The sequence below is a fragment of the Oncorhynchus tshawytscha genome, linkage group LG04, assembly GCF_018296145.1.
Source record: "Oncorhynchus tshawytscha isolate Ot180627B linkage group LG04, Otsh_v2.0, whole genome shotgun sequence".
NCBI lineage: Eukaryota > Metazoa > Chordata > Actinopteri > Salmoniformes > Salmonidae > Oncorhynchus > Oncorhynchus tshawytscha.
The window spans coordinates 61,879,316-61,900,532 of record NC_056432.1 but is presented as its reverse complement, the minus strand read 5'-3'; the positions used below and the strand labels follow the sequence as shown (position 1 = coordinate 61,900,532).

At 47.3% G+C, this 21,217-nt stretch overlaps 1 protein-coding gene across 12 annotated transcripts in view; it reads right to left on the bottom strand.

The window, feature by feature from the left end:
- Positions 1-21,217, bottom strand: part of LOC112249750 (CUGBP Elav-like family member 4) — a 192,161-nt gene that overhangs the window by 34,909 nt on the left and 136,035 nt on the right. For 9 of the 12 annotated variants that reach the window (XM_042320987.1, XM_042320988.1, XM_042320994.1 and 6 more), the window contains exons 3-5: positions 17,838-17,886; positions 8,061-8,189; positions 2,667-2,746 (exon numbers count right to left, since the gene is read on the bottom strand). In XM_042320987.1, coding sequence (XP_042176921.1) covers positions 2,667-2,746; positions 8,061-8,189; positions 17,838-17,886 — 258 coding nt within the window. The remainder of the gene's footprint in view (positions 1-2,666; positions 2,747-8,060; positions 8,190-17,837; positions 17,887-21,217) is intronic. The other 3 variants (XM_042320990.1, XM_042320992.1, XM_042320997.1) reach the window with 1 other exon arrangement.

Genomic DNA, 21,217 nt, shown 5'->3' with positions numbered 1-21,217 from the left:
AGAGAGATACAGAGAGTGAGAGACAGAGAGGGGGATATATAGATCGATAGAGAGAGACAGAGAGACAGAGACAGCGAGAGAGAGAGAGAGAGAGAGAGAGAGAGAGAGAGAGAGAGAGAGAGAGAGAGAGAGGGAGATATATAGATCGATAGAGAGAGACAGAGAGACAGAGACAACGAGAGAGAGAGAGAGATTGAGACCGAGAGCGAGAGAGAGACAGAGTGAGAGAGAGTATTATGTGTCATGCTCTCTAGCTTTGTGTTATCTCTCATTAATCTGGCTCTCCACTACCTCTCTTTCTCTCCCTTCTCTCCTCTCACACACTGTCTCACTCCTGCCAACACTAGTGAGCTCAGCAGGCCCTGTCACCGCCGGTGCGACACAGAACACGGCCATGTCTGCAATTTGCTGGGTGCTGTCTGCCCCCGGCTCTGCCATTTGAAGCCCTGCCACCTGTGTCTCCCCCTTTTTTCGTTCTCTCGTTCTCTTTTGCTCTCTCTCGCTCTCTCTCCACAGCCTTAATTCAACAGCTGAACCAAGAGAGCGTCGGCCTGTTTGGAGCCTGATTACCTTTTAAGTTCAATTAGGGGCACCTGCAATCTGCATCAATTAAAGGCCTGACCTGATCTATCAGCCGCTGCCCTTCGGAGGCGTCCCTCGCCCTTTCCCTTCATTACCATGGCTTTCATTACCACCCAATGTATTTTGGTCTGTGCAGGTATTATTTACGGCCGGGTGTGGCTGCCAGCTAACACAGATGCTCTAGAGTTGAACATTAAGAGAGAGCTCTTTGTGCGAGACTGGTCCAGACCCCACAGCTGGCAGTAGGTTAGAGAGCCTCTCTGGATCCTGCCTCCTGTTAGTCGGTTGTTGACGACATGTGGCACTGATATTATCCAAATTAACTGCATCCCCCTAGGTATCAAAGCCTTATCTCGGTACTAATGGCCACCTTGCCTATTAATCTGACTGGGACTTGGACGTAGGATATAGAAGTAACAGGTGCAGGGGTAGTGGGAGAGATATGGATAATATAGATTATGAATGAGCTTTTGGATGGCTCTGGATACAACTCCGGGTCTGTTTGGGGCTCCATATGTCGCCTTGGACAGTTCATCTGTCGTGGAGCAGCACTCAAGTGGTTTAGCTGGCTTTGGTACTGACCCTGTGTTACTGCAGGTTGGGCAGGGCAGGGGCTCAGCGCAGCAGCAGACATACAAACCCAAAGTTAGAGTTGTTGTGTTTTTTTCCCCCTCCCTAAGCTTGTGACTTCTAATGCTATTGCAAAACGTGTCAGACAGCATCAGTAAAGGAAATATGTGTAAATGACATCCGGCTTCCAGGACACTATCCTGTTGCCAGAAAGCTGAAGTAAATATTTATAGCAAGACATCAATGGAGTGTATGAACTTAAAGGTGTCTGCCAGGGACTGTGAATCTAAAATATGCGTGGAGATTCTGTGTTATTCATCATCTTCCCTTAGCAAAACATATTTAATGATGGCCTTTACATGCCAGATAACAAGCATAACAACCCCAATTTGTAATTACTGCAGTTTGACAGGAGTTGCAGGATATCCAATAGTTAGGATGATTCCCAGCATGTTGGGTAGGAGGAGATGTTTGTGTTTAGAGAAATACAGCATGCTACTGTAAAACACTTTGGTTCCACGGTTTATTCTCTACTATCGTGGTCCCAAATGAATCGTCCAAGCATGCCTGCTACAAAACCTATGACTATAAAGGTAATAACTAGTCTCCTAAGACTCGTAAGTTGTGCTAGTATATTGCATTTTCTAATTAAATACGCTGAAAGATAAGCTCTGTGTGAATGTTGTGTTTTTAGACTGAAGGAGAATTTATTATTGATTATTTTCCTCTACGGAAAAGTACCTCCCAATGAGTGTGCACTAAATCAATTATTACACTTTTGATTTCAGATATTTTTCAGAGACGATTTCCATATTTGAGCATGAAATAATATGAATCTTGAAAAGCTGCATCATTTCTGTTGCATATATGTTCTAGGATACACATAATGTATACTATTCATATGTCATTACAAAATGATTTCTATAGATACAGACTGGTAAAAAGGTACAATAGATATGAGAGGAGCTATACAGGCGTAGGATCTTAATTTGACCAGTTTCTCACAACAGGAGTAACCCTGCAGCAACAGGAAATGTGAATTATTGTGTGGATTATAATAAACTGACAGTTTTGTAGGGGTTGATAAATTGTTAATTACGGCAAATCAAGTCAGACGTTTTAAATTCAAAATTACAAACTTTAGAAGCCTTTTTAAACCTTGAATACACTACAAGTTAGCATTTCCTGCTGTGCATGAAATATCCTGCAACAGGGTGAGCAAATTACGATCCGACAACTGATCCAATAATATATACAGCATATTCAATGACAAGACATATATGCTGCACATACATACAGTAGTGCAATGTGAAAAGTTGGATGCTGACTGTGATTATTTTGTGAACATCAATACATTTTATGTGTGAATGTATTATTTGAAAGCTTTAGGAAGAGCGGCTATGCCGTCAATGTTCTATACAGTATGTGTGAATACCCATTCTGTATACTGTACGAGTACTAGTATCTTATCGAAGCCGTGTGTGTGTGTGTGCGTGTAACACGGTTATACTCACTGGCATGGTCTGTCCGCCGTGCAGGCTGTTGATGGCCGCCTGTGCTTCTGCGTGGCTGGAGAACTTGACAAAGGCACAGCCTGCACACACGCGCGCCCACACCGACAGACCGTCAGGGAGGGAGGAGAAAGAAAAAGAAAGAAGAGAGAGAGAGAGAGAGAGAGAGAGAGAGAGAGAGAGAGAGAGAGAGAGAGAGAGAGAGAGAGAGAGAGAGAGAGAGAGAGAGCAGGCAAAAACATTCATTACCATTATTTTCATGTTATCTAGTTTGTTAATGTATTCTGCCATTTGTGTTTTCAGTGCATAACTCTGAATAAATCATTCTAATTGTAGTGTAGGCGTTAGCTGCATGGAACATCCTGTCCCTCGCCCATTTCTAATTCCACCCCTCTACGCCGGAGCACAGGAGCAACAGCATCTACCACCGAGCCTTGGTTGTGATTATTCATCTGTTTAATATTTACACATTGTGATCTGTGTGCAGTCTATCATAAAACAGATTATGATGACAAAGGCAGAGTATTATAATCTGCCTATCTGCCAGTATCTTTGCTTGTGTATAATTTTCTACTAAGGGCTTTGCTCAAGGGGCATTCAAATCATTTTAAATCTGTTGCCTGGCTTATGCAAAAATCTACAGGAACAGACAAAAAAAACTGAAGGTAACATTCTAGGGGTTTTCAATTAATTAACTTCTGCTTTCAATCAACATAATATATTAAACAAGATTAACGTATAAAAATGTATGCCCATGATCAAAAACAAACCCACAAATATGTAGCTATTCCAAGGATAAAATGTCTAAACATATTCTGATCTGTCAAAATGTACATGTTAATTGAGGGAGAGATAATAAAACAGAAAAAACTATGCAAAATAAAGAAAGTGTTGTACTGTTTAAAAGTGTTGTACTGTATAAAAGTGTTGTACTGTTTAAAAGTGTTGTACTGTTTAAAAGTGTTGTACTGTTTAAAAGTGTTGTACTGTATAAAAGTGTTGTACTGTTTAAAAGTGTTGTACTGTATAAAAGTGTTGTACTGTATAAAAGTGTTGTACTGTATAAAAGTGTTGTACTGTATAAAAGTGTTGTACTGTTTAAAAGTGTTGTACCGTTTAAAAGTGTTGAACTGTATAAAAGTGTTGAACTGTATAAAAGTGTTGTACTGTTTAAAAGTGTTGTACTGTATAAAAGTGTTGTACTGTTTAAAAGTGTAATACCGTTTAAAAGTGTTGAACTGTATAAAAGTGTTGAACTGTATAAAAGTGTTGTACTGTTTAAAAGTGTTGTACTGTATAAAAGTGTTGTACTGTTTAAAAGTGTTGTACTGTATAAAAGTGTTGTACTGTTTAAAAGTGTTGTACTGTTTAAAAGTGTTGTACTGTTTAAAAGTGTTGTACTGTATAAAAGTGTTGTACTGTTTAAAAGTGTTGTACTTTATAAAAGTGTTGTACTGTTTAAAAGTGTAATACCGTTTAAAAGTGTTGAACTGTATAAAAGTGTTGAACTGTATAAAAGTGTAATACCATTTAAAAGTGATTTACTGTATATTTAAATGAGCCTACACTTTAACTTCCATAGGTGCATTTTACTGCAGGCTTCATCCCAGTCATATTATGATCAACGGTTTCTTCTAGTTTAGACTCCTTCATACTCCTGTCTTCTGGAGGCAGCTCGTGTCTGGTTACTAGATAGCTAATTAACTACATAGGTAATTAACTCATCTGGTTTCATATGGACCTTTCTTACCGGAGCAGGACCAGTGTGTAAGACAGACAGCGTTTTCCTAGCTTTTAAAAACAGCTGATACCCGTTTAGAAAGCTTTCAACAATCCAATTAGAAGTGTTTATATACATTTATTCATCATCAATTCCCCGCAGGGGCACAGATGATTCATTTAAATTACAATGGCTGATAGCTACACCCAAGAGAAACACAGCCAGACAGCCCATTCACTTAGGCATTCTAAAACAGCCATCCAGCAGCCCAATGTAGACAAATGAATCATTTCCTCAACCAAATCAAATGTGGCCAAGGATGGAGTTACATACACTGGCTGCATATAAACAGTTTCCCCCTGTCACCTTGGCAATCTGTGCTCCATCAACATGATCAATGTTGTATGTAGAGATGTGAAAATGTGATTCTAATGTAACATAATGTTTTCTAAACGTAAATGGGAACTCTAATGACGGCTACGAGTATAAGTTAGTATGTGTTCAGACCAGATGCTATATAAAGGCAGGAGACATGACTAAAAAGTGGTTGGTAGACAAGTCACAAAGGGCTTTGATTTCACTGTGGCCCCCTTGCTCTCCCTTCTCTGGCACTCCCCTCTGCTTTGGAAGCTAAAGGTCCCTTTTTCCTCCAACTGGAGCGAGGGAGGGAGGCAGCAGAGGGAGGGAGGCAGCAGAGGGAGGGAGGCAGCAGCCGTCTGGGGGAACGTTTGATTGCACGCCTCTGTTTGAGGGAACAAAAGCGTTTAACCTTTGTAGTGGAAATAATAAGGGAGGGTTTGTTCTGGAAACTCAAAGAGCCCAGCTTTCATTTCCAGGTCCTAGATGGTATACTGTTGGTATACCATCTCCCTCCATCCCCAACATCCACCTAGCTAACAAGGCTGGCCCTGGCAGTGATTAAGCCCTGGTGTCCCGGCTCAGCTCAGCCCAACTGGAGGCAGGGCATGCTGAGAGCCGCTGCGCTCGGCAAACAACATGCATTTAAACACATGGGGCTCTCAACGCCCCCCACTGACTGAGGCAGCGAATGTAGCGGCGGGTGTATAGCCTTGCTTTCCCTGACCTAGAAAAACAAAACCTGGAGAGGTTTAGGACCCGGAGCATGAAGTTCTCTAAAGAATTGGAAGTGAAGCTAGACTCATAAATTGTAGTGCGCAGTCAGTCAAGGTTTTTGAATGTGATGGTTGAGAATAGGAAGAAGGGGAAAAAAGAAAGAAAAAAAAGACTGCATTACTTTCAAGCTAGCTGGAGGTTCTGTGCTGCCTTTTGAATTCCTGGAGAAAATAATATGTATGCATGAATTCCATCAGGCAGAATGGATGACATTTATAACACAACTTAATTATAGACCTGAAAGCCATCTCTCTGATATTCCTGACAATTCCTCGCTCCATTCAACTCTGGCAGCAAGTGTTTCACTTTGAGAGTACTTTGAGCAGGGCTGCCATACAGAGATGGATGTCAAACTTCTTGGCCTTTTTATTGGGTTGAAAGGATGCTGAAAGCCTCCGAGTGGCATACATTTACATCAACAGGGGACAAAGGCTCCATAATGGAATAGAGAGCACTGTCAATTTCAAGATCTGTTTCATTTGACTGATGGGACCATGTCTAGTGGTACTGTGGTTGCCAAAGTGATTTGTCTCCTTAACGATGCCATGGGATTGTTGCACAACTGGCTCTGGTCGGAACAGTCAGTCAAACCCTTCTCTCAGTCACCTGGGGGCCAAACAACTGGGACAGTCTGTAAGTAACAGACAACACCTATGCTTATGGTACACCACTACAGATCTTAGCACAACAATGAGAGAGATATAAAGCAAGATACAGAAAAGAGCTGGTGATGTGAAACTGGTGATGAGAAGGGTATAGAGAAGGGTATAGCGAGTAGTATCGAGAGAAGAGAGGAGCGCTTCAGTGGCTGGCAAATGAGTGAAAGAGAGAAGGAGTGAACGAGGGAGCACACTGGTTCCCGTTTGACCCAGCAGGAGCACACAGCACTGGGCTTATTTCATTTTGTGGGCTGTCAATCAGAGCCAGGCAGGCAGCGGGAGCGGCCCGGGGAGAGGGAGCAGGGAACAGGCCTTTGGGCAACGCAGAGCAATAGAGCCCGGATCAACAGAGAGCGGAGCAGATGTTCACACCGATAGTCACATGGCTCATTATAGCCAGCCTTTCTCTTGAATGTACTTGGAAGCTGCACATTATCAAACCTCCCACCTTCTCACACATCTATTTCACACATTCAGCCATTTCATATAGGAGGATAAATCACAGGCAATAGAAAGAGAGATACAGAGAGAGAGAGAGAGGTAGGGGAGGAGAGAGAGAGAGAGGTAGGGGAGAGAGAGAGAGAGAGAGAGAGAGAGGTAGGGGGAGAGAGAGAGAGAGAGAGAGAGAGAGGTAGGGGGGAGAGAGAGAGAGAGAGAGAGAGGTAGGGGAGAGAGAGAGAGAGAGAGAGAGAGGTAGGGGGAGAGAGAGAGAGAGAGAGAGAGAGGTAGGGGAGAGAGAGAGAGAGAGAGAGAGAGAGAGAGGAGAGAGAGAGAGAGAGAGAGAGAGAGGTAGGGGAGAGAGAGAGAGAGAGAGAGAGAGAGAGAGAGAGAGAGAGAGAGAGGTAGGGGAGGAGAGAGAGAGAGAGAGGTAGGGGAGAGAGAGAGAGAGAGAGAGTGCACCCCAACGCTCGCTGCTTATCAGAGGAAATAGCAAAGCTTGTGAACTAGTATATGAGAGAGAACCATTAAAGAATAGGAGGAAGACACACTGCTGGCTAAGAACAATGCTTGAATCAAAAATCCATAGCCATCTTTCACTTCGTTATGATTCAATGGACTTCATAGCGTTTGGGCTGTTGTTGTGTTTTGGTAAATACTGCTCTACTGTTATTGTCGTGAGTGGCAGGCAGTGCTAAAATCCAGGGACAGACTGATTTATTTACAGTAGGACATCATTGTCCACAAAGTCTCTAGGGAGGGGTGACAGGGATGTGGGAAACAAACATAATTACACCCCTCCGCCTTTCTGATAACAGGAAGAGGAGGAGGAAGGGAGTTGGAGGGAAGAGGAGGAGGTGTTTGCAAGGTGTTTGTTGAGTACGAGCCTAGGGAAAGTGGATGGTGTTAGGAATGGGGACTACAAAGGGAGAGCTGGAGAAGGAGGGAGTGAAGAGCGAGAGGTGCGGAGAGAAAAGATAGATAGGTGAGAGGAATGAGGTGTGATGCTGTATGTGTAGGGGAGGTATAAGGGGAAGGCGAGAGAAAGAAGTGGAAAGGGATCTACAGAACAGTAAGGGGAAGGTATGGCCAGGGAGAAGAGGAGGGTGAGCTAAGGAGTGGATGAGAGTGGGAAGGAGACAGGTAAAGTAAGGGAATATATAGAGGGAGAGAGAGAGGGAGAAAGGGGCGAGTAGAGAGCGAGAAACAGCAGGAAGGAGACAGGTGAAGGGAGGGAATATACAGGGGGAGAGAGAGGGAGGAGGAGAAGGAGAGAGAGTAGATATGGAGAGGGAGAAAGTGGGAATAGAGGGAGAGATTGTGTGAGAGAGAAAGAGAAGGGGAGAAAGAGGGGAGTGAAGAGCAAGAGACAGTGGGAAGGAGACAGATCAGAAGAGAGGGAGTAAAGAGGCATGGAGGAAGTGAGGTGTGTGGGCAGGCGCTGACCCTTACTGGCCCCATCAGGCCCTCTCAGGACGGTGCACTCCTCGATCTGGCCGAAGGTCTCAAAGAGCCGCCGGACGTCCTCCTCGCTCTGCTGCTTCCCAAGCATCCCCACAAACAGCTTCCTGTCTTCTGGAGGGAAACCGGGGGAGAGGAGGAGAGGAGGGAAAGAAAGAAGGAGAGAGAACACAAACAAATGCTACAGCTGATGGCACCGTTCTGCTGAGTCTGTGAGGATCACCTCAGTAGGAAACTCAAAACACTCCCTGTCATCATCAGGCACACTGGTGTGTTCTGTTGTTGTTGTTGTTGTTGTGTGGTTTCCCTGGGAGGAAGACATGTTCATGTCTCCACTGAGCTGTTCTAGTAGATAGAGCTGCCTGCAGTGTATGGGTGATGTTTGATACAGATGTTGTTTGGAGTGCTGTTACTGTCAAGCAGCAGTAATACATGAAGATAAGAGCTCCAGTATAGCATAGTAGTGTATATAGTATACAGTGTATAGTGTTCCCTGGGTTGTGTGTTGTACAGCTGTATCCTGTGTTGACCTATACCCTCCCCTCCCTAGCCCGCTTTGACACGGCTAGTCCTGCTGGCCAGACGGGGGCGCTGTGACTACGATGTATGGCTTCTATACCTCCAGATCTGGCCAGTCAGAAGGGAGGATTTTTCTAATGAATCTCCCCTGGCATTAGACAGAACATTCATCTTCTTTACCTTCTTCTACATTATGCATTTCCTATTCGACTGTGTTGTGGAATGGAATGACTACTAGCAAGAACCCATCCCCAGAACTGATGGAACGTGGCAGGGAGAGGAAGACGAGTTTATTGGAAACGACTCTGTTGATCTTCATCAGTCATTTGACCGCGTTGGGGAGGGAGCGGTGGGGGGGAAGGCGAGGGGCGAGAGCATCACCTGGCCCTGGACAGATGTGACACCTCCTGTACCTGCCAGGTACCATTAGACACAGTTGTTCTAAAAATAAAGCTGGGGGGAACATCAGATCCTGTTACATTCCTGTAAAGTTCAAATGCTCCCCGCTTCAACACAGAAATGAGCACATGCATAATCAGTATGCCCTGCCTGCCTGCCCGACGGCGTGCCGCTCTTACTATAGCTGGAGGTGTCTGAGCTTTATCTTAAAGTGGAAGCCCTCTTGCTAGTCACGATCACGCTCATCTGGTCACGCCTCACACGGACCCAGCCATACAGGGAGTGTATTAGGCAGTGTGGATTAGGTCGTTTTTGAATTGTTAGATTACTGCACTGTCGGAACTAGAAGCACAGGCATTTTGCTACACTCGCAATAGCATCTGCTAACCATGTGTATGTGATCAATTTGATTTGACTTGATACACTGACACAGCCTCACACGGACCCAGCCTCAAGTCTCAAACGTCATGGCCACGGCCCCAGCCTCTCACTCCTACATGACCATCTGCTGTAATAACTGGCCTCACGCATTCTCCTGCTCCTACACATTCATCTACGGTAGGGGCGGCAGGTAGCCTAGTGGTTAGAGTATTGGGTCGTGGTTATGACGTTTGAGATTTGAGGCTGGGTCCGTGTGAGGCTGTGTCAGTGTATCAAATCAAATCAAATTGATCACATACACATGGTAACTGAAAGGTTGCTGGATCAAATCCCAGAGCTGGCAAGGTAGAAAATCTGTCGTTCTGCCCCTGAACAAGACACTTAACCCACTGTTTCCCAGTAGGCCATCATTGTAAATAAGAATTTGTTCGTAAAAAATACAGTAGTCACCATCACACAGCCATCTCTCTACTCATTAAAGCTCCTCTATTTGGCGTGATAGGCCTGACGAGAACAGGGTACACAGTGTGTGGTCATGGGAAGTGGCTGGATGGGGTCTAGACCACGAGAGGACAGGATATGGGTCTCAGCCGGGATGCAGTCACAGCTTTCAGCTCACAGAACAGTCCAAGACAGGTGCTTGTCTGGAATGAGTCAGAGCAGAGGTGAGACTTGAGTGGCTCCTAGAACACACCTGACTCCATTTGGACTGTCTCTCTCTCTCTGCCATCAGACGTTTCAGTGGGGTGTCACTATCAGGCCTTAATGGTAGAAGTGCACTTTTACAGGCCTCCTGTGGTGTCTTAATGTTTTGGGACAAAGACTAATTTCCAACCGGGGCCGGAGGAGGTCTAATGATAGCTTTACAAGGCTAATTAACTAGCCATGAGTGAGGTAATGAACTTTTCAAACATGCAAACTGAAGAAATAGATGACACCCGGCAAAAGCGTTACAGGAGAGTGAGAGCTCTTCTGAGCCCTCCTCTGGGAGGGAGGAACGGCCGGAGCGAGAATATTGAATTTGGAGCCGATATCTTTTCATTGCCTGACCTAAGCACTCTTCTCCTCTCCTCTCGCCGAGCCGGCCGGCCGGCCCACCGCACCATACACCCTGGCCAGAGTATGAATCGCTATTAATTAGTCAATTTTGCACCTGTCTCCAAAGCAGCGCGTTATTGGATCTGCAAGGTTTCTCTACTCTTATGGCCACTCGGAGGCTTTTAAAGTGCATTTATGGTTATGAATAAATAACCAGCGATGCCCACTACTCTGCATAACGAGATGTCTAGCCTCCAGAACAGACTGAGAGAGTTCTTCATAAAAGTGTGTGTGGAGGGGGAAAATCAATGAGAATACAGTTAAAGTACAATCCTGCATTTACATCCAGACTCAAGTGAATGCTTCACTATGCAGAACACTTAGGATTTAACTGACATGGCGGGGCTACTTGACCCGACTGTCTGTCTGACCCCTCTCCTCCATACTTATCTATCACAGAGAGATCCTAGCCCTCTTACCCCTGTCTGTAAATGAGCCCTGCTATAACAGGTGATCTGTACTGTGAATGAGGCTCCACTCAGCAACCGCCCATGTAATCGACAAGGTCCTTCCTCCCCACTGCTTTACATTGAAGCATAAGTGTCTGCATGAGAAACAGACATGGAGAGAGGTTGATAGCTACGTTTGTGTGCTGCATTGTCCAACTGACTGCACACACACACGCACGCGCGCGCACGCACACACACAGACACACACACACACACACACACACAGTTACCCACACTATCCTCCACTCGTCTCTTTCTCCGCAGCTGTTCATTGCTTGACTGAAGGTAGGAGTAATTGTGTGGGATATAGGGCTGTGTCAGTCTGAGATGGCATGTCCAGTCTGAGATGGCATGTCCAGTCTGAGATGGCATGTCCAGTCTGAGATGGCATGTCCAGTCTGAGATGGCATGTCCAGTCTGAGATGGCATGTCCTGTCTGAGATGGCATGTCCAGTCTGAGATGGCATGTCCAGTCTGAGATGGCATGTCCAGTCTGAGATGGCATGTCCTGTCTGAGATGGCATGTCCAGTCTGAGATGGCATGTCCAGTCTGAGATGGCATGTCCAGTCTGAGATGGCATGTCCAGTCTGAGATGGCATGTCCAGTCTGAGATGGCATGTCCAGTCTGAGATGGCATGTCCAGTCTGAGATGGCATGTCCAGTCTGAGATGGCATGTGGACGGCCCCATTTTAGGAATGCAAATAGAAGAGAAGATCAAAGTTATCAAAACACAACTGACATCTGACAATCGCTTGACTCAGGAAACCTTTTCATTCCAGCGCCCGGTGTATTAAAAATTAATGGATTTTGCACAGATGCCATATGCTGTCAAGATTGATGCTTCTCTCTCTGAATTAAAGTGTTACCTTTTGTTGTAGGGTGCAGTGTGTCTGGCTTGGTTCTTTATTTTCCTCCCTCTCTCTGTCTTCCTCTCTTTCTCTCTCTCACTCACTCTCTTTCTCTCACCGGGTGGGGAATGAGCTGTTGAGAAACCTACTTAGCTAAGGTTTTTCCTTCTGGTTGCAAGTAAATGCCACCCTAGAAACAATTAGTCTCACGCTCGACTAAAGTGTCAGTGGTTGACATGTTTTTTTAATGCGGCCTCATTGCCATATCACTTGCTGCTCACGCCGAGCGTATGTGAGTGCTGTGCTCTGAAAGCACGGACAGCTGCACCCAACGATAAAAGATTCCTGCTAGGCCTCTGGGTGCATTTCAAATGCACAGTAATGTTTCAGGCAACACATCAGATGGGTTATGGTGCTGATGGGCTCATTATAGGACCTGACGCTGCATGGCACACGGCTGCTGCCTGAAAGGCTCTGCCATGGTGGGATCAGACCCCACTCTATAGCCTAGCCCCAGCCCTGCTCCTCAGCCTCATACCCCAGCCCTATATACAGCCCCCAGTACTGTAGCCCTACTGGTCTACTACAACCCCAGCACCAGCTTAGCTTCAATTCTGGACCCATCCCTAGCTCCAGCCCTGCTCAGCCCTGTACCCCAGCTCTATATAAAAATCCCAGCTTCAGGCCCAGCTCCAGCCCCAGATCAGGCTCAATCCCCAACTCCAACTCCATCCCCAGCTCCAGCCCTGTTCCTCAGCCCTATACCCCAGCTCTATATAAAGCCCCCAGCTCCATCCCCAGCTCCACCCCAGCTCCAGACCCAGCTCTATGCCCAGCTCCATCCCCAGCTCCCTACCCAGCTCCACCCCAGCTCCAGACCGAGCTCCATGCCCAGCTCCAGCTCCAGTCCCAGCCCCCTACCCAGCTCCAGTTCCAGCTCCAACCCCAGCTCCAACCCCAGCTCCAGCTCCCTACCCAGCTCCACCCCAGCTCCATGCCCAGCTCCTCCGGCTCCAGCCTGCCCTGCTGTAATGCTGATGAAGATACATCTGACTGGCCCTGCCTCTGAGCAGACCCATAGTCTCTTTACTGATAGGCTTAATCTGATATATGCCAGAAGATTATTCAACATAGTGAGGCGGTAAATAGAATCAGCAAAAGGGAAGGAATATTCAAATTGTCACTGTATCAGGCATAATGATAGGATCCAGGCCTCCTGCTTGTAAATGCATTACTCATACTGCAAGAGCTGTCACTTTCATTTACTCAGAAGCACAAGGAAGGCCTTAAACCTTTCGTTGCGACTTTCAAAAACGATCACAGAACAACGGAAGAAATTTTGTGAAATTGCCTGTTCCAATTTCTGTCCAAATATTTAAACGTAATTTATTTTTCCTAATATAATTTGGGTGTATGTTTTCTCGTGGCATGGTCCTATCGTACAGACGCTGTAACCAAGCAATTTAATTTAATGCCCAGCCAACCTTGAGCTACTACGCTGTGTTCCCTGAACCTCTGACAAACTGGGTGTGTACCGCCCTGCCGGGCTCTTTCTGACTTTTCAGAGTTTTGCATGTTTTGTGTCCAAAGGCGGAGAGAGATCTTTTGGCTTCATTTGCATGTAAAGTGGAGCATGGTCCTCAGTGGGTGTTGAGGTGCCTCCAGACAGCCCCTCCCCAGCGGCCTGGCAGCCTGCTGCAACAGCCACACATCAGCCCTCACTCTTCCCTATCTGCTGGGTGGGGCATGACAGCACAGCGCACAAGAGCTTGAGGTCCTGTCAATCTCTCACCTCCCAGACTGGGGTCATCCTTCAGAGACACACGCTGAGACAAGGAAGCGCCCAGGCAAGGACGAACACAGAGCAAAAAAAAGGATAGTTCCTCAGGATGCCGTAGGGCCGTGTGCAACCCAGACAGAAACTACGAACCTTGATACACGCTCTAGTCAAACTGAAACTATGTAAAGATACCAAGAGACTCTGATGATACATTATCAGGTAGACACATACAGAATGGTGGAACTCTAATTCTACATTATTGGGAGAAAGCATTCAGAGCGGTGGGACTTTAATACTACATTAGCTTGGTAATTATTTAGGAAAAGGACACGTTGAAGAAGGGAGAGGTAGGCAAACAGGCAAATCTAGACAGAGAGGGAGACTTTTAGCTGTCTCCAAGCTGTCCGTCGGTCCGGTGTGTTTCGTCTATTACAGAAGATCAACATAGACTTTAGAGCAGTGTTTACCAGCTACAGTCCTCCAGGACCCCCAACAGACACATTTGTGTTGTAGCCCTGGACAACCACACCTGATTTAACTTGCCAACTAATCATCAAGAACTCAACGAGTCAAATCAGGTGAGTTTGTCTGAGGCTACAACACAAATGTGTGCTGTTGGGGGTACTGGAGGACTGGAGCTGGTTGACACGGCTGTAGAGAGCATGGAGAGAGGACTAAAAGGTCAATGCGGACGGAGGTGCTTATGTGTTAGAGAAGCGTAATAAGAGAATGTCTTCTCCTAGTAAATAAAGGGAGGGAGAGAGAGTGCTTGATACTGATCCACCATCCTCTCTCCATTCTACTACGGTGGCCATGGCTGGATGGCTACAGGAGGAGTGGGACCTGCAGCCTGCAGATTGTGTTTAGATAATGGCCATCTCCAATCATAGATAACATGGCTTCATCTTTTCTTCACAGACACAGCGGCAGACAAGGTCAGGGGGAAGAGATTCCTAGATGGAGAGGAGGATATAAGGAAGGGGTGCTTCCCAAATGATTTAGTGCTGAGATTCGCTCAGCTACCCACATCACCCTCCGTTAGCTCCCTCTTCCTGCCGACCCCAACTCTCTGTCAACACTTTCCCTCACTCCCTCTTTCGCTCTCTTGGACCTCGCTCTGTAGCCCTCTCTATCACTAGCTCTATCTCTCCCCTCTCTATCCACTTCCCCAGCCACATTTGGATTGAGGCAAATTGCTTGGGTTTAAAGTGGAGATATGAGACACTTTCCATTCAAGCACTGTCCACATAGCAGAAGAGCAGAGTCACCCTGCTTCCATTGTCTCGCTATATCTCCCAATTGAAATTATGACTTAATCAAGTTGAAAATAAAGGCTGGGTTGAAGCACAAGAGATAAAGATGGACTTGAAGGGAGAGGAGGGGAGGGGAGAGGGGTGCTGGTTGACTCAGAGCAGCAAAGTGACAATAGATTTCAAGTCTGAAAATCCTCCTCCCATCCCATTCTCCTATTCTATTTGATAATGCAAAGGAGAAATAAACAACCCATGAGTCATTCTAATAGACGGCCCAGACAATTAGTTTTCCTATCCACAATGGGCCAATAGATCTGTAGGATTATGCACCGTCTGGTCCCACATTCAGTTCCTGTGCCAAACTTTTACTAGCGCTCCTGACACATCTCTATCCCTGGAAAGCGGACAGCTCTCTGGGGGAGGGGGAGGCAGGAAGGAGGGAGGGAGAGGGAGGCAGGGGGGTGTACCGGCGTATCTAAACCCACTAATGGGCCGTAATGCCTGCAGAAGCACGTAACCAAGACACCTTTTGCGACTCCTCATGACATGGGGGCAGAAGTCTCGGCGCAACTCCCCATTCCATGGGGGCAGAAGTCTCGGCGCAAGAGCTGGTCCCACTGCTAACCAGTCTACAGCTAGGGCCCTGGTGGGAATACTGTCTACTTGGCTGGGTCGGCCTCACTCTATCTACTCTGACTGAGACAGAAATAGAGACAGAGAGACACACACACACAGAGAGAGAGAGAGAGTGGGAGAGATGAATCCCTTTCCTACCCAGGGCTGTCTGTTTTCCTTTAAGTCGAGGCCAGTAAATCTAATTTCATTGTCAGCCGAGGCTACGCTTTACTTGCCTGCCCTGTCTGATGACTTCCTGTTGCCATTAACGCTCGATACTGTATCTATGTTGGGTCCTGGCTTGTCGTTGTGCTCACATTTCATTCAGCGCCACGCCGTGTCCTGTACCCTGTATGTCGTCCCCAACACAATGTTCCTGTGACAGACTGGCTAGCTAGAGAACAGAACTGGGATGGCTGGCATAGAGAGTCCTCTGTATTTCATTCACTCTGTCTGTATTTTTCCTCTTTCTCCCCCTCTCCTCTCCACTCCGGCTAGAGAAAGAGTAGTAATTGATATCGGGGGCCCATCCATCCTCCCTCCCTTAAACCAGAGATCCAATTTATCTCCGTGAAAATGCCGATTGGCTCCCGCCCAGGTCTTGTCCGTCAGACTTTGCCTGTTTTTAGATGGCCGTTAATTAAAGTGGAGCCGTGACAAAAATAAGATCTCAATGGGAGAGTGAGTGTGTGTCAGGGAACAGGGAAATGGGCCGGCTGATTCACACATCTTGACCACGTAAATCACCAAACTGGCTCAGTCCGGGTCTAATCTTACCCTGGCTGGCTGTGGTGTAACTCAGAAGGCTGGGATACACATAATGCATCTGACCCTCACAATGTAGACGCACACTGGGTCTATTAGATGTAATTATGTCACATGTAAATCTGTAACTGGCTTAATCTGCATTAACCCCGATAATGTTACAAATGGCTTTGGAATGATCTAGTCAATCACACTGTCATTCTGGCTAGGGCCAAGCTGGCGGGTGGCTCTTCAGCTCTGTGTAAAAACCTTAATTCTGTTTTGTGATTTGGTGTCAAAGGCCTAAACCCAAAATCACGGATCATTTATAAACATGTCTGACTACTAACTACACTCTCTCCTCTGTCCATTTTATATGCTGTCAAAATAAAAAATCTGAGTTGTACGACTGACCTGGCAGAACAAAGTGGATGGGTACGACTGACCTGGCAGTACAAAGTGGATGGGTATGACTGACCTGGCAGTACAAAGTGGATGGGTATGACTGACCTGGCAGTACAAAGTGGATGGGTATGACTGACCTGGGGACTGACCTGGTACAAAGTGGATGGGTATGACTGACCTGGCAGAACAAAGTGGATGGGTATGACTGACCTGGCAGAACACTGACCTGGCAGAACAAAGTGGATGGGTATGACTGACCTGGCAGTACAAAGTGGATGGGTATGACTGACCTGGCAGACTGACCTGGCAGTACAAAGTGGATGGGGGTGGCATGACTGACCTGGCAGAACAAAGTGGATGGGTACGACTGACCTGGCAGAACAAAGTGATGGGTATGACTGACCTGGCAGTACAAAGTGGATGGGTATGACTGACCTGGCAGAACAAAGTGGATGGGTATGACTGACCTGGCAGAACAAAGTGGATGGGTATGACTGACCTGGCAGTACAAAGTGGATGGGTATGACTGACCTGGCAGTACAAAGTGGATGGGTATGACTGACCTGGCAGTACAAAGTGGATGGGTATGACTGACCTGGCAGTACAAAGTGGATGGGTATGACTGACCTGGCAGTACAAAGTGGATGGGTATGACTGACCTGGCAGAACAAAGTGGATGGGTATGACTGACCTGGCAGTACAAAGTGGATGGGTATGACTGACCTGGCAGAACAAAGTGGATGGGTATGACTGTCCTGGTGTTGACTGGTAAAGCCTATTCAGGACCTCTGAAGTGTGGCTGTGTGGGGCTGAGGAGGGGGGAAGAGGAAGGATATTGAGGTGCATGGAAGGGGGGGTTGACTCTCAGTGGTACTCATCTGTAACCAGGCTGAGCTGTCACTCTGAGAACAGTGAGGAGGGATAGATCCCTACCCAGCCTCTCCTCCTCCCGCTCCTCACTCGACTTTGAACCTCCCAGAGTGACAGTGAACCTGACTCAGCCCCTCTCTCTGTTGGTCCGGCCCGGCACAGATGGGAAATCAATAGAGGCGAGTGACCTATATTAACGGCTACTCTGCAAACTCCCAGTGTGTCCCTACTGAGAGCAGAATATTCAGGTGTGCGGAGGAATGGAGGGTTGGAGGGATGGAGGAGTGGAGGGTTGGAGGAGTGGAGGGGTGGAGAGAGGGGTGAAGGGGTGAAAGGAGGGAGGGAAGGAGGGAGTAGGGGTGAAAAGAGGGAAGGGACAACCAGGAGAAGGTTAATTACCTCCTCGTCCTTCGCTGTCGGCTGGCTTCACCTGGATGGGACGGTTCATCTGCAGAGAGAGGAGAAAACACCTGGGTTAGTGTGGCCACCTGGGTACATCCCCTCCAACCACTACCAGGAGGAAAGGGGACAGAGTGGTGTTCATGGGCCTGTAGTTCTTGTCCTGACTCACTGGAGCATCGGATAAACAACACAAACAGTGCTCTGTTCTGTTCTAGTAAATAAGAAGAGGAGAATGTGTGAGCTTTGAGTTTGATGCCAGCATGCCTAATTAATCCAGGGCCCTGGCCTCCGAAGATGCCTGGTTCCCCGTCACAGTTCAGCAGAATTAGCACTTTTCAATGAGTCACACTGGTTGTCAGATGGCATGAGGAGATTAATGCCATTACATCACCCACTATCAACCCCACAAGGAGAGGTCTTCTCTGGCTGCCCTGAGCTTCCTGTCTCCTCCCTACTTCCCTCTGTCCCTTACAGCCATGCCCTTCCCAGCTCTATACATCCTCTCTCCCTCTGTCCCTCCCTCCCTCCCCTCCCTCCCTCTTTCTTTTCCACCCCTACCCTTCTATAACTTGCCCTGCCCTGCCCAGCTCTACACACTCCACCCTTTCTACCTCCCCAACCACTACCACCGCCACCCCTCCCCTCAGGACCAGATCCAAGCGTCGTGACCAGTATGCTGCTGCTTTGCTCTGGTCAGCCAAGGCCACCCCAGACACACTGGCTTTTGAAAGCCACACACAAAAACATGTCCAAGAAACACAGAAAGTACTGTAAAAAGGTTAGAAGTGCAAATCAATAAACAACCTCTGAAGATACAGTCCAGAGAGGAAAAAGCTTAACAGCGCCAAGCCCAACATTTGAAGGGCTTTTAAAAACGCCTGCTGTGAATAAAAACTCCTATGGCTCTCTTTGCTCCCTCGACACAGTTCCATCTCTCTCAGGAGTATGACATGTATAAAATGAAGAGTTTCAAAGCCTTTGACTGTATACAACATGACAAATATCTTCATGTTTCCCTGGATGAATAGTGTGGGGGCAAAGGTCAGTGTAGAGAGGCTCTGTGCTTAGTGAGGGCATCCTTCCATGAGTGGTGTATTGGCTGTGTCTCCTGGACCCTGCAGTAGGCAGTAGACACTGTGCACTGGGCCTGTCTCTCCTACATAGGGCATGAGAACAGGGCCAGTGTGTGTGTCACTGAGCAGCACAGTGCAGGGCTGCCCACTCCCATCAGTCAGGTTCACTATGACTGGAAGGCTTAGGGCCGTGGTACACTTGACAGCAGTTGACATGAGCCCAGACTTCATGAGTCAAATATAGCCAAGCGACTAAACGACGTGGAGGGATGTATGGATCTAATGTGACACTCCTAGTTCTACATGTACATACACCAGAATACACCGTGACGCTGGAACAAAAGGTAACGCTGCTCACCCCACATCCACACAAACCTTTATACGACATGCTAATGTCAACACTTACAGGCCATGAGTTGGAGATAACACAGATCTATTGTTGTCTTTTCCCACAGCTGGCTATTACACGATGACAATGAGAATACAAACTCATAAGAGCAACAGATGCGTTGTCACTGGATCCCATGCATATTCCATATAAACCATTCAGTATAGTGCTGTTGGAGGGGTATACTAACTGAGAGATACTGCACTGTGAGTGGTGGAAATGGGCTGTGTCTGAATGGGAGCACAGATGACAAATTGTGGTTAGAGCCTGGAGGGTTTAAGATAAAGTGACTGGGGGCTGTGGCGGTCAGATGGGGGACTTGGGGAGTTCCAGATGTTATGACTAGAAGCCTTTCATTTTCTCTGCTGGTTTGTTTGGAGTGAAGGAGGAGAGTTAGAGGATGAGTGGTGGTGTTAAGGAGAGTTAGAGGATGGAGTGGTGTTGTTAGGGAGAGTTAGAGGATGGAGTGGTGGTGTTAGGGAGAGTTAGAGGATGGAGTGGTGGGGTTAGGGAGAGTTAGAGGATGGAGTGGTGGTGTTAAGGAGAGTTAGAGGATGGAGTGGTGGTGTTAGGGAGAGTTAGAGGATGAGTGGTGGTGTTACGGAGAGTTAGAGGATGGAGTGGTGGGGTTAGGGAGAGTTAGAGGATGGAGTGGTGGTGTTAAGGAGAGTTAGAGGATGGAGTGGTGGTGTTAGGGAGAGTTAGAGGATGAGTGGTGGTGTTACGGAGAGTTAGAGGATGGAGTGGTGGTGTTACGGAGAGTTAGAGGATGGAGTGGTGGTGTTACGGAGAGTTAGAGGATGAGTGGTGGTGTTACGGAGAGTTAGAGGATGGAGTGGTGGTGTTAGGGAGAGTTAGAGGATGGAGTGGTGGTGTTAAGGAGAGTTAGAGGATGGAGTGGTGGTGTTAGGGAGAGTTAGAGGATAGAGTGGTGGTGTTAGGGAGAGTTAGAGGATGGAGTGGTGGTGTTAAGGAGAGTTAGAGGATGGAGTGGTGGTGTTAGGGAGAGTTAGAGGATGGAGTGGTGGTGTTAAGGAGAGTTAGAGGATGGAGTGGTGGTGTTAGGGAGAGTTAGAGGATGGAGTGGTGGTGTTAAGGAGAGTTAGAGGATAGAGTGGTGGTGTTAAGGAGAGTTAGAGGATGGAGTGGTGGTGTTACGGAGAGTTAGAGGATGGAGTGGTGGTGTTAAGGAGAGTTAGAGGATGGAGGGTGGGGGTGTTACGGAGAGTTAGAGGATGAGTGGTGGTGTTACGGAGAGTTAGAGGATGGAGTGGTGGTGTTAGTTAGAGGAGGTTAGAGGATGGAGGTGGTGGTGTTAGGGAGAGTTAGAGGATGGAGTGGTGGTGTTAGGGAGAGTTAGAGGTTGGAGTGGTGGTGGTACGGAGAGTTAGAGGATGGAGTGGTGGTGTTACGGAGAGTTAGAGGATGGAGTGGTGGTGTTAGGGAGAGTTAGAGGATGGAGTTGTGGTGTTAAGGAGAGTTAGAGGATGGAGTGGTGGTGTTAGGGAGAGTTAGAGGATGGAGTGGTGGTGTTACGGAGAGTTAGAGGATGGAGGATGGTGGTGGTGTTAGGGAGGAGAGTTAGAGGATGGAGTGGTGGTGTTACGGAGAGTTAGAGGATGGAGTGGTGGTGTTACGGAGAGTTAGAGGATGGAGTGGTGGTGTTACGGAGAGTTAGAGGATGAGTGGTGGTGTTACGGAGAGTTAGAGGATGGAGTGGTGGTGTTAGGGAGAGTTAGAGGATGGAGTGGTGGTGTTAGGGAGAGCTAAGGTGGGTTGAGGTCCTGGGGTCCCTGCCCAGTGATCAGTCAGTCTCCTGGCCCTAAACTGCAGCGATTGGTCATGAGGCTCCACAGCTCTGAAGACGGGAACCATTAGTAGCCTCTGAGCTGCTGCGGCAACAGCAGTCATTAGTG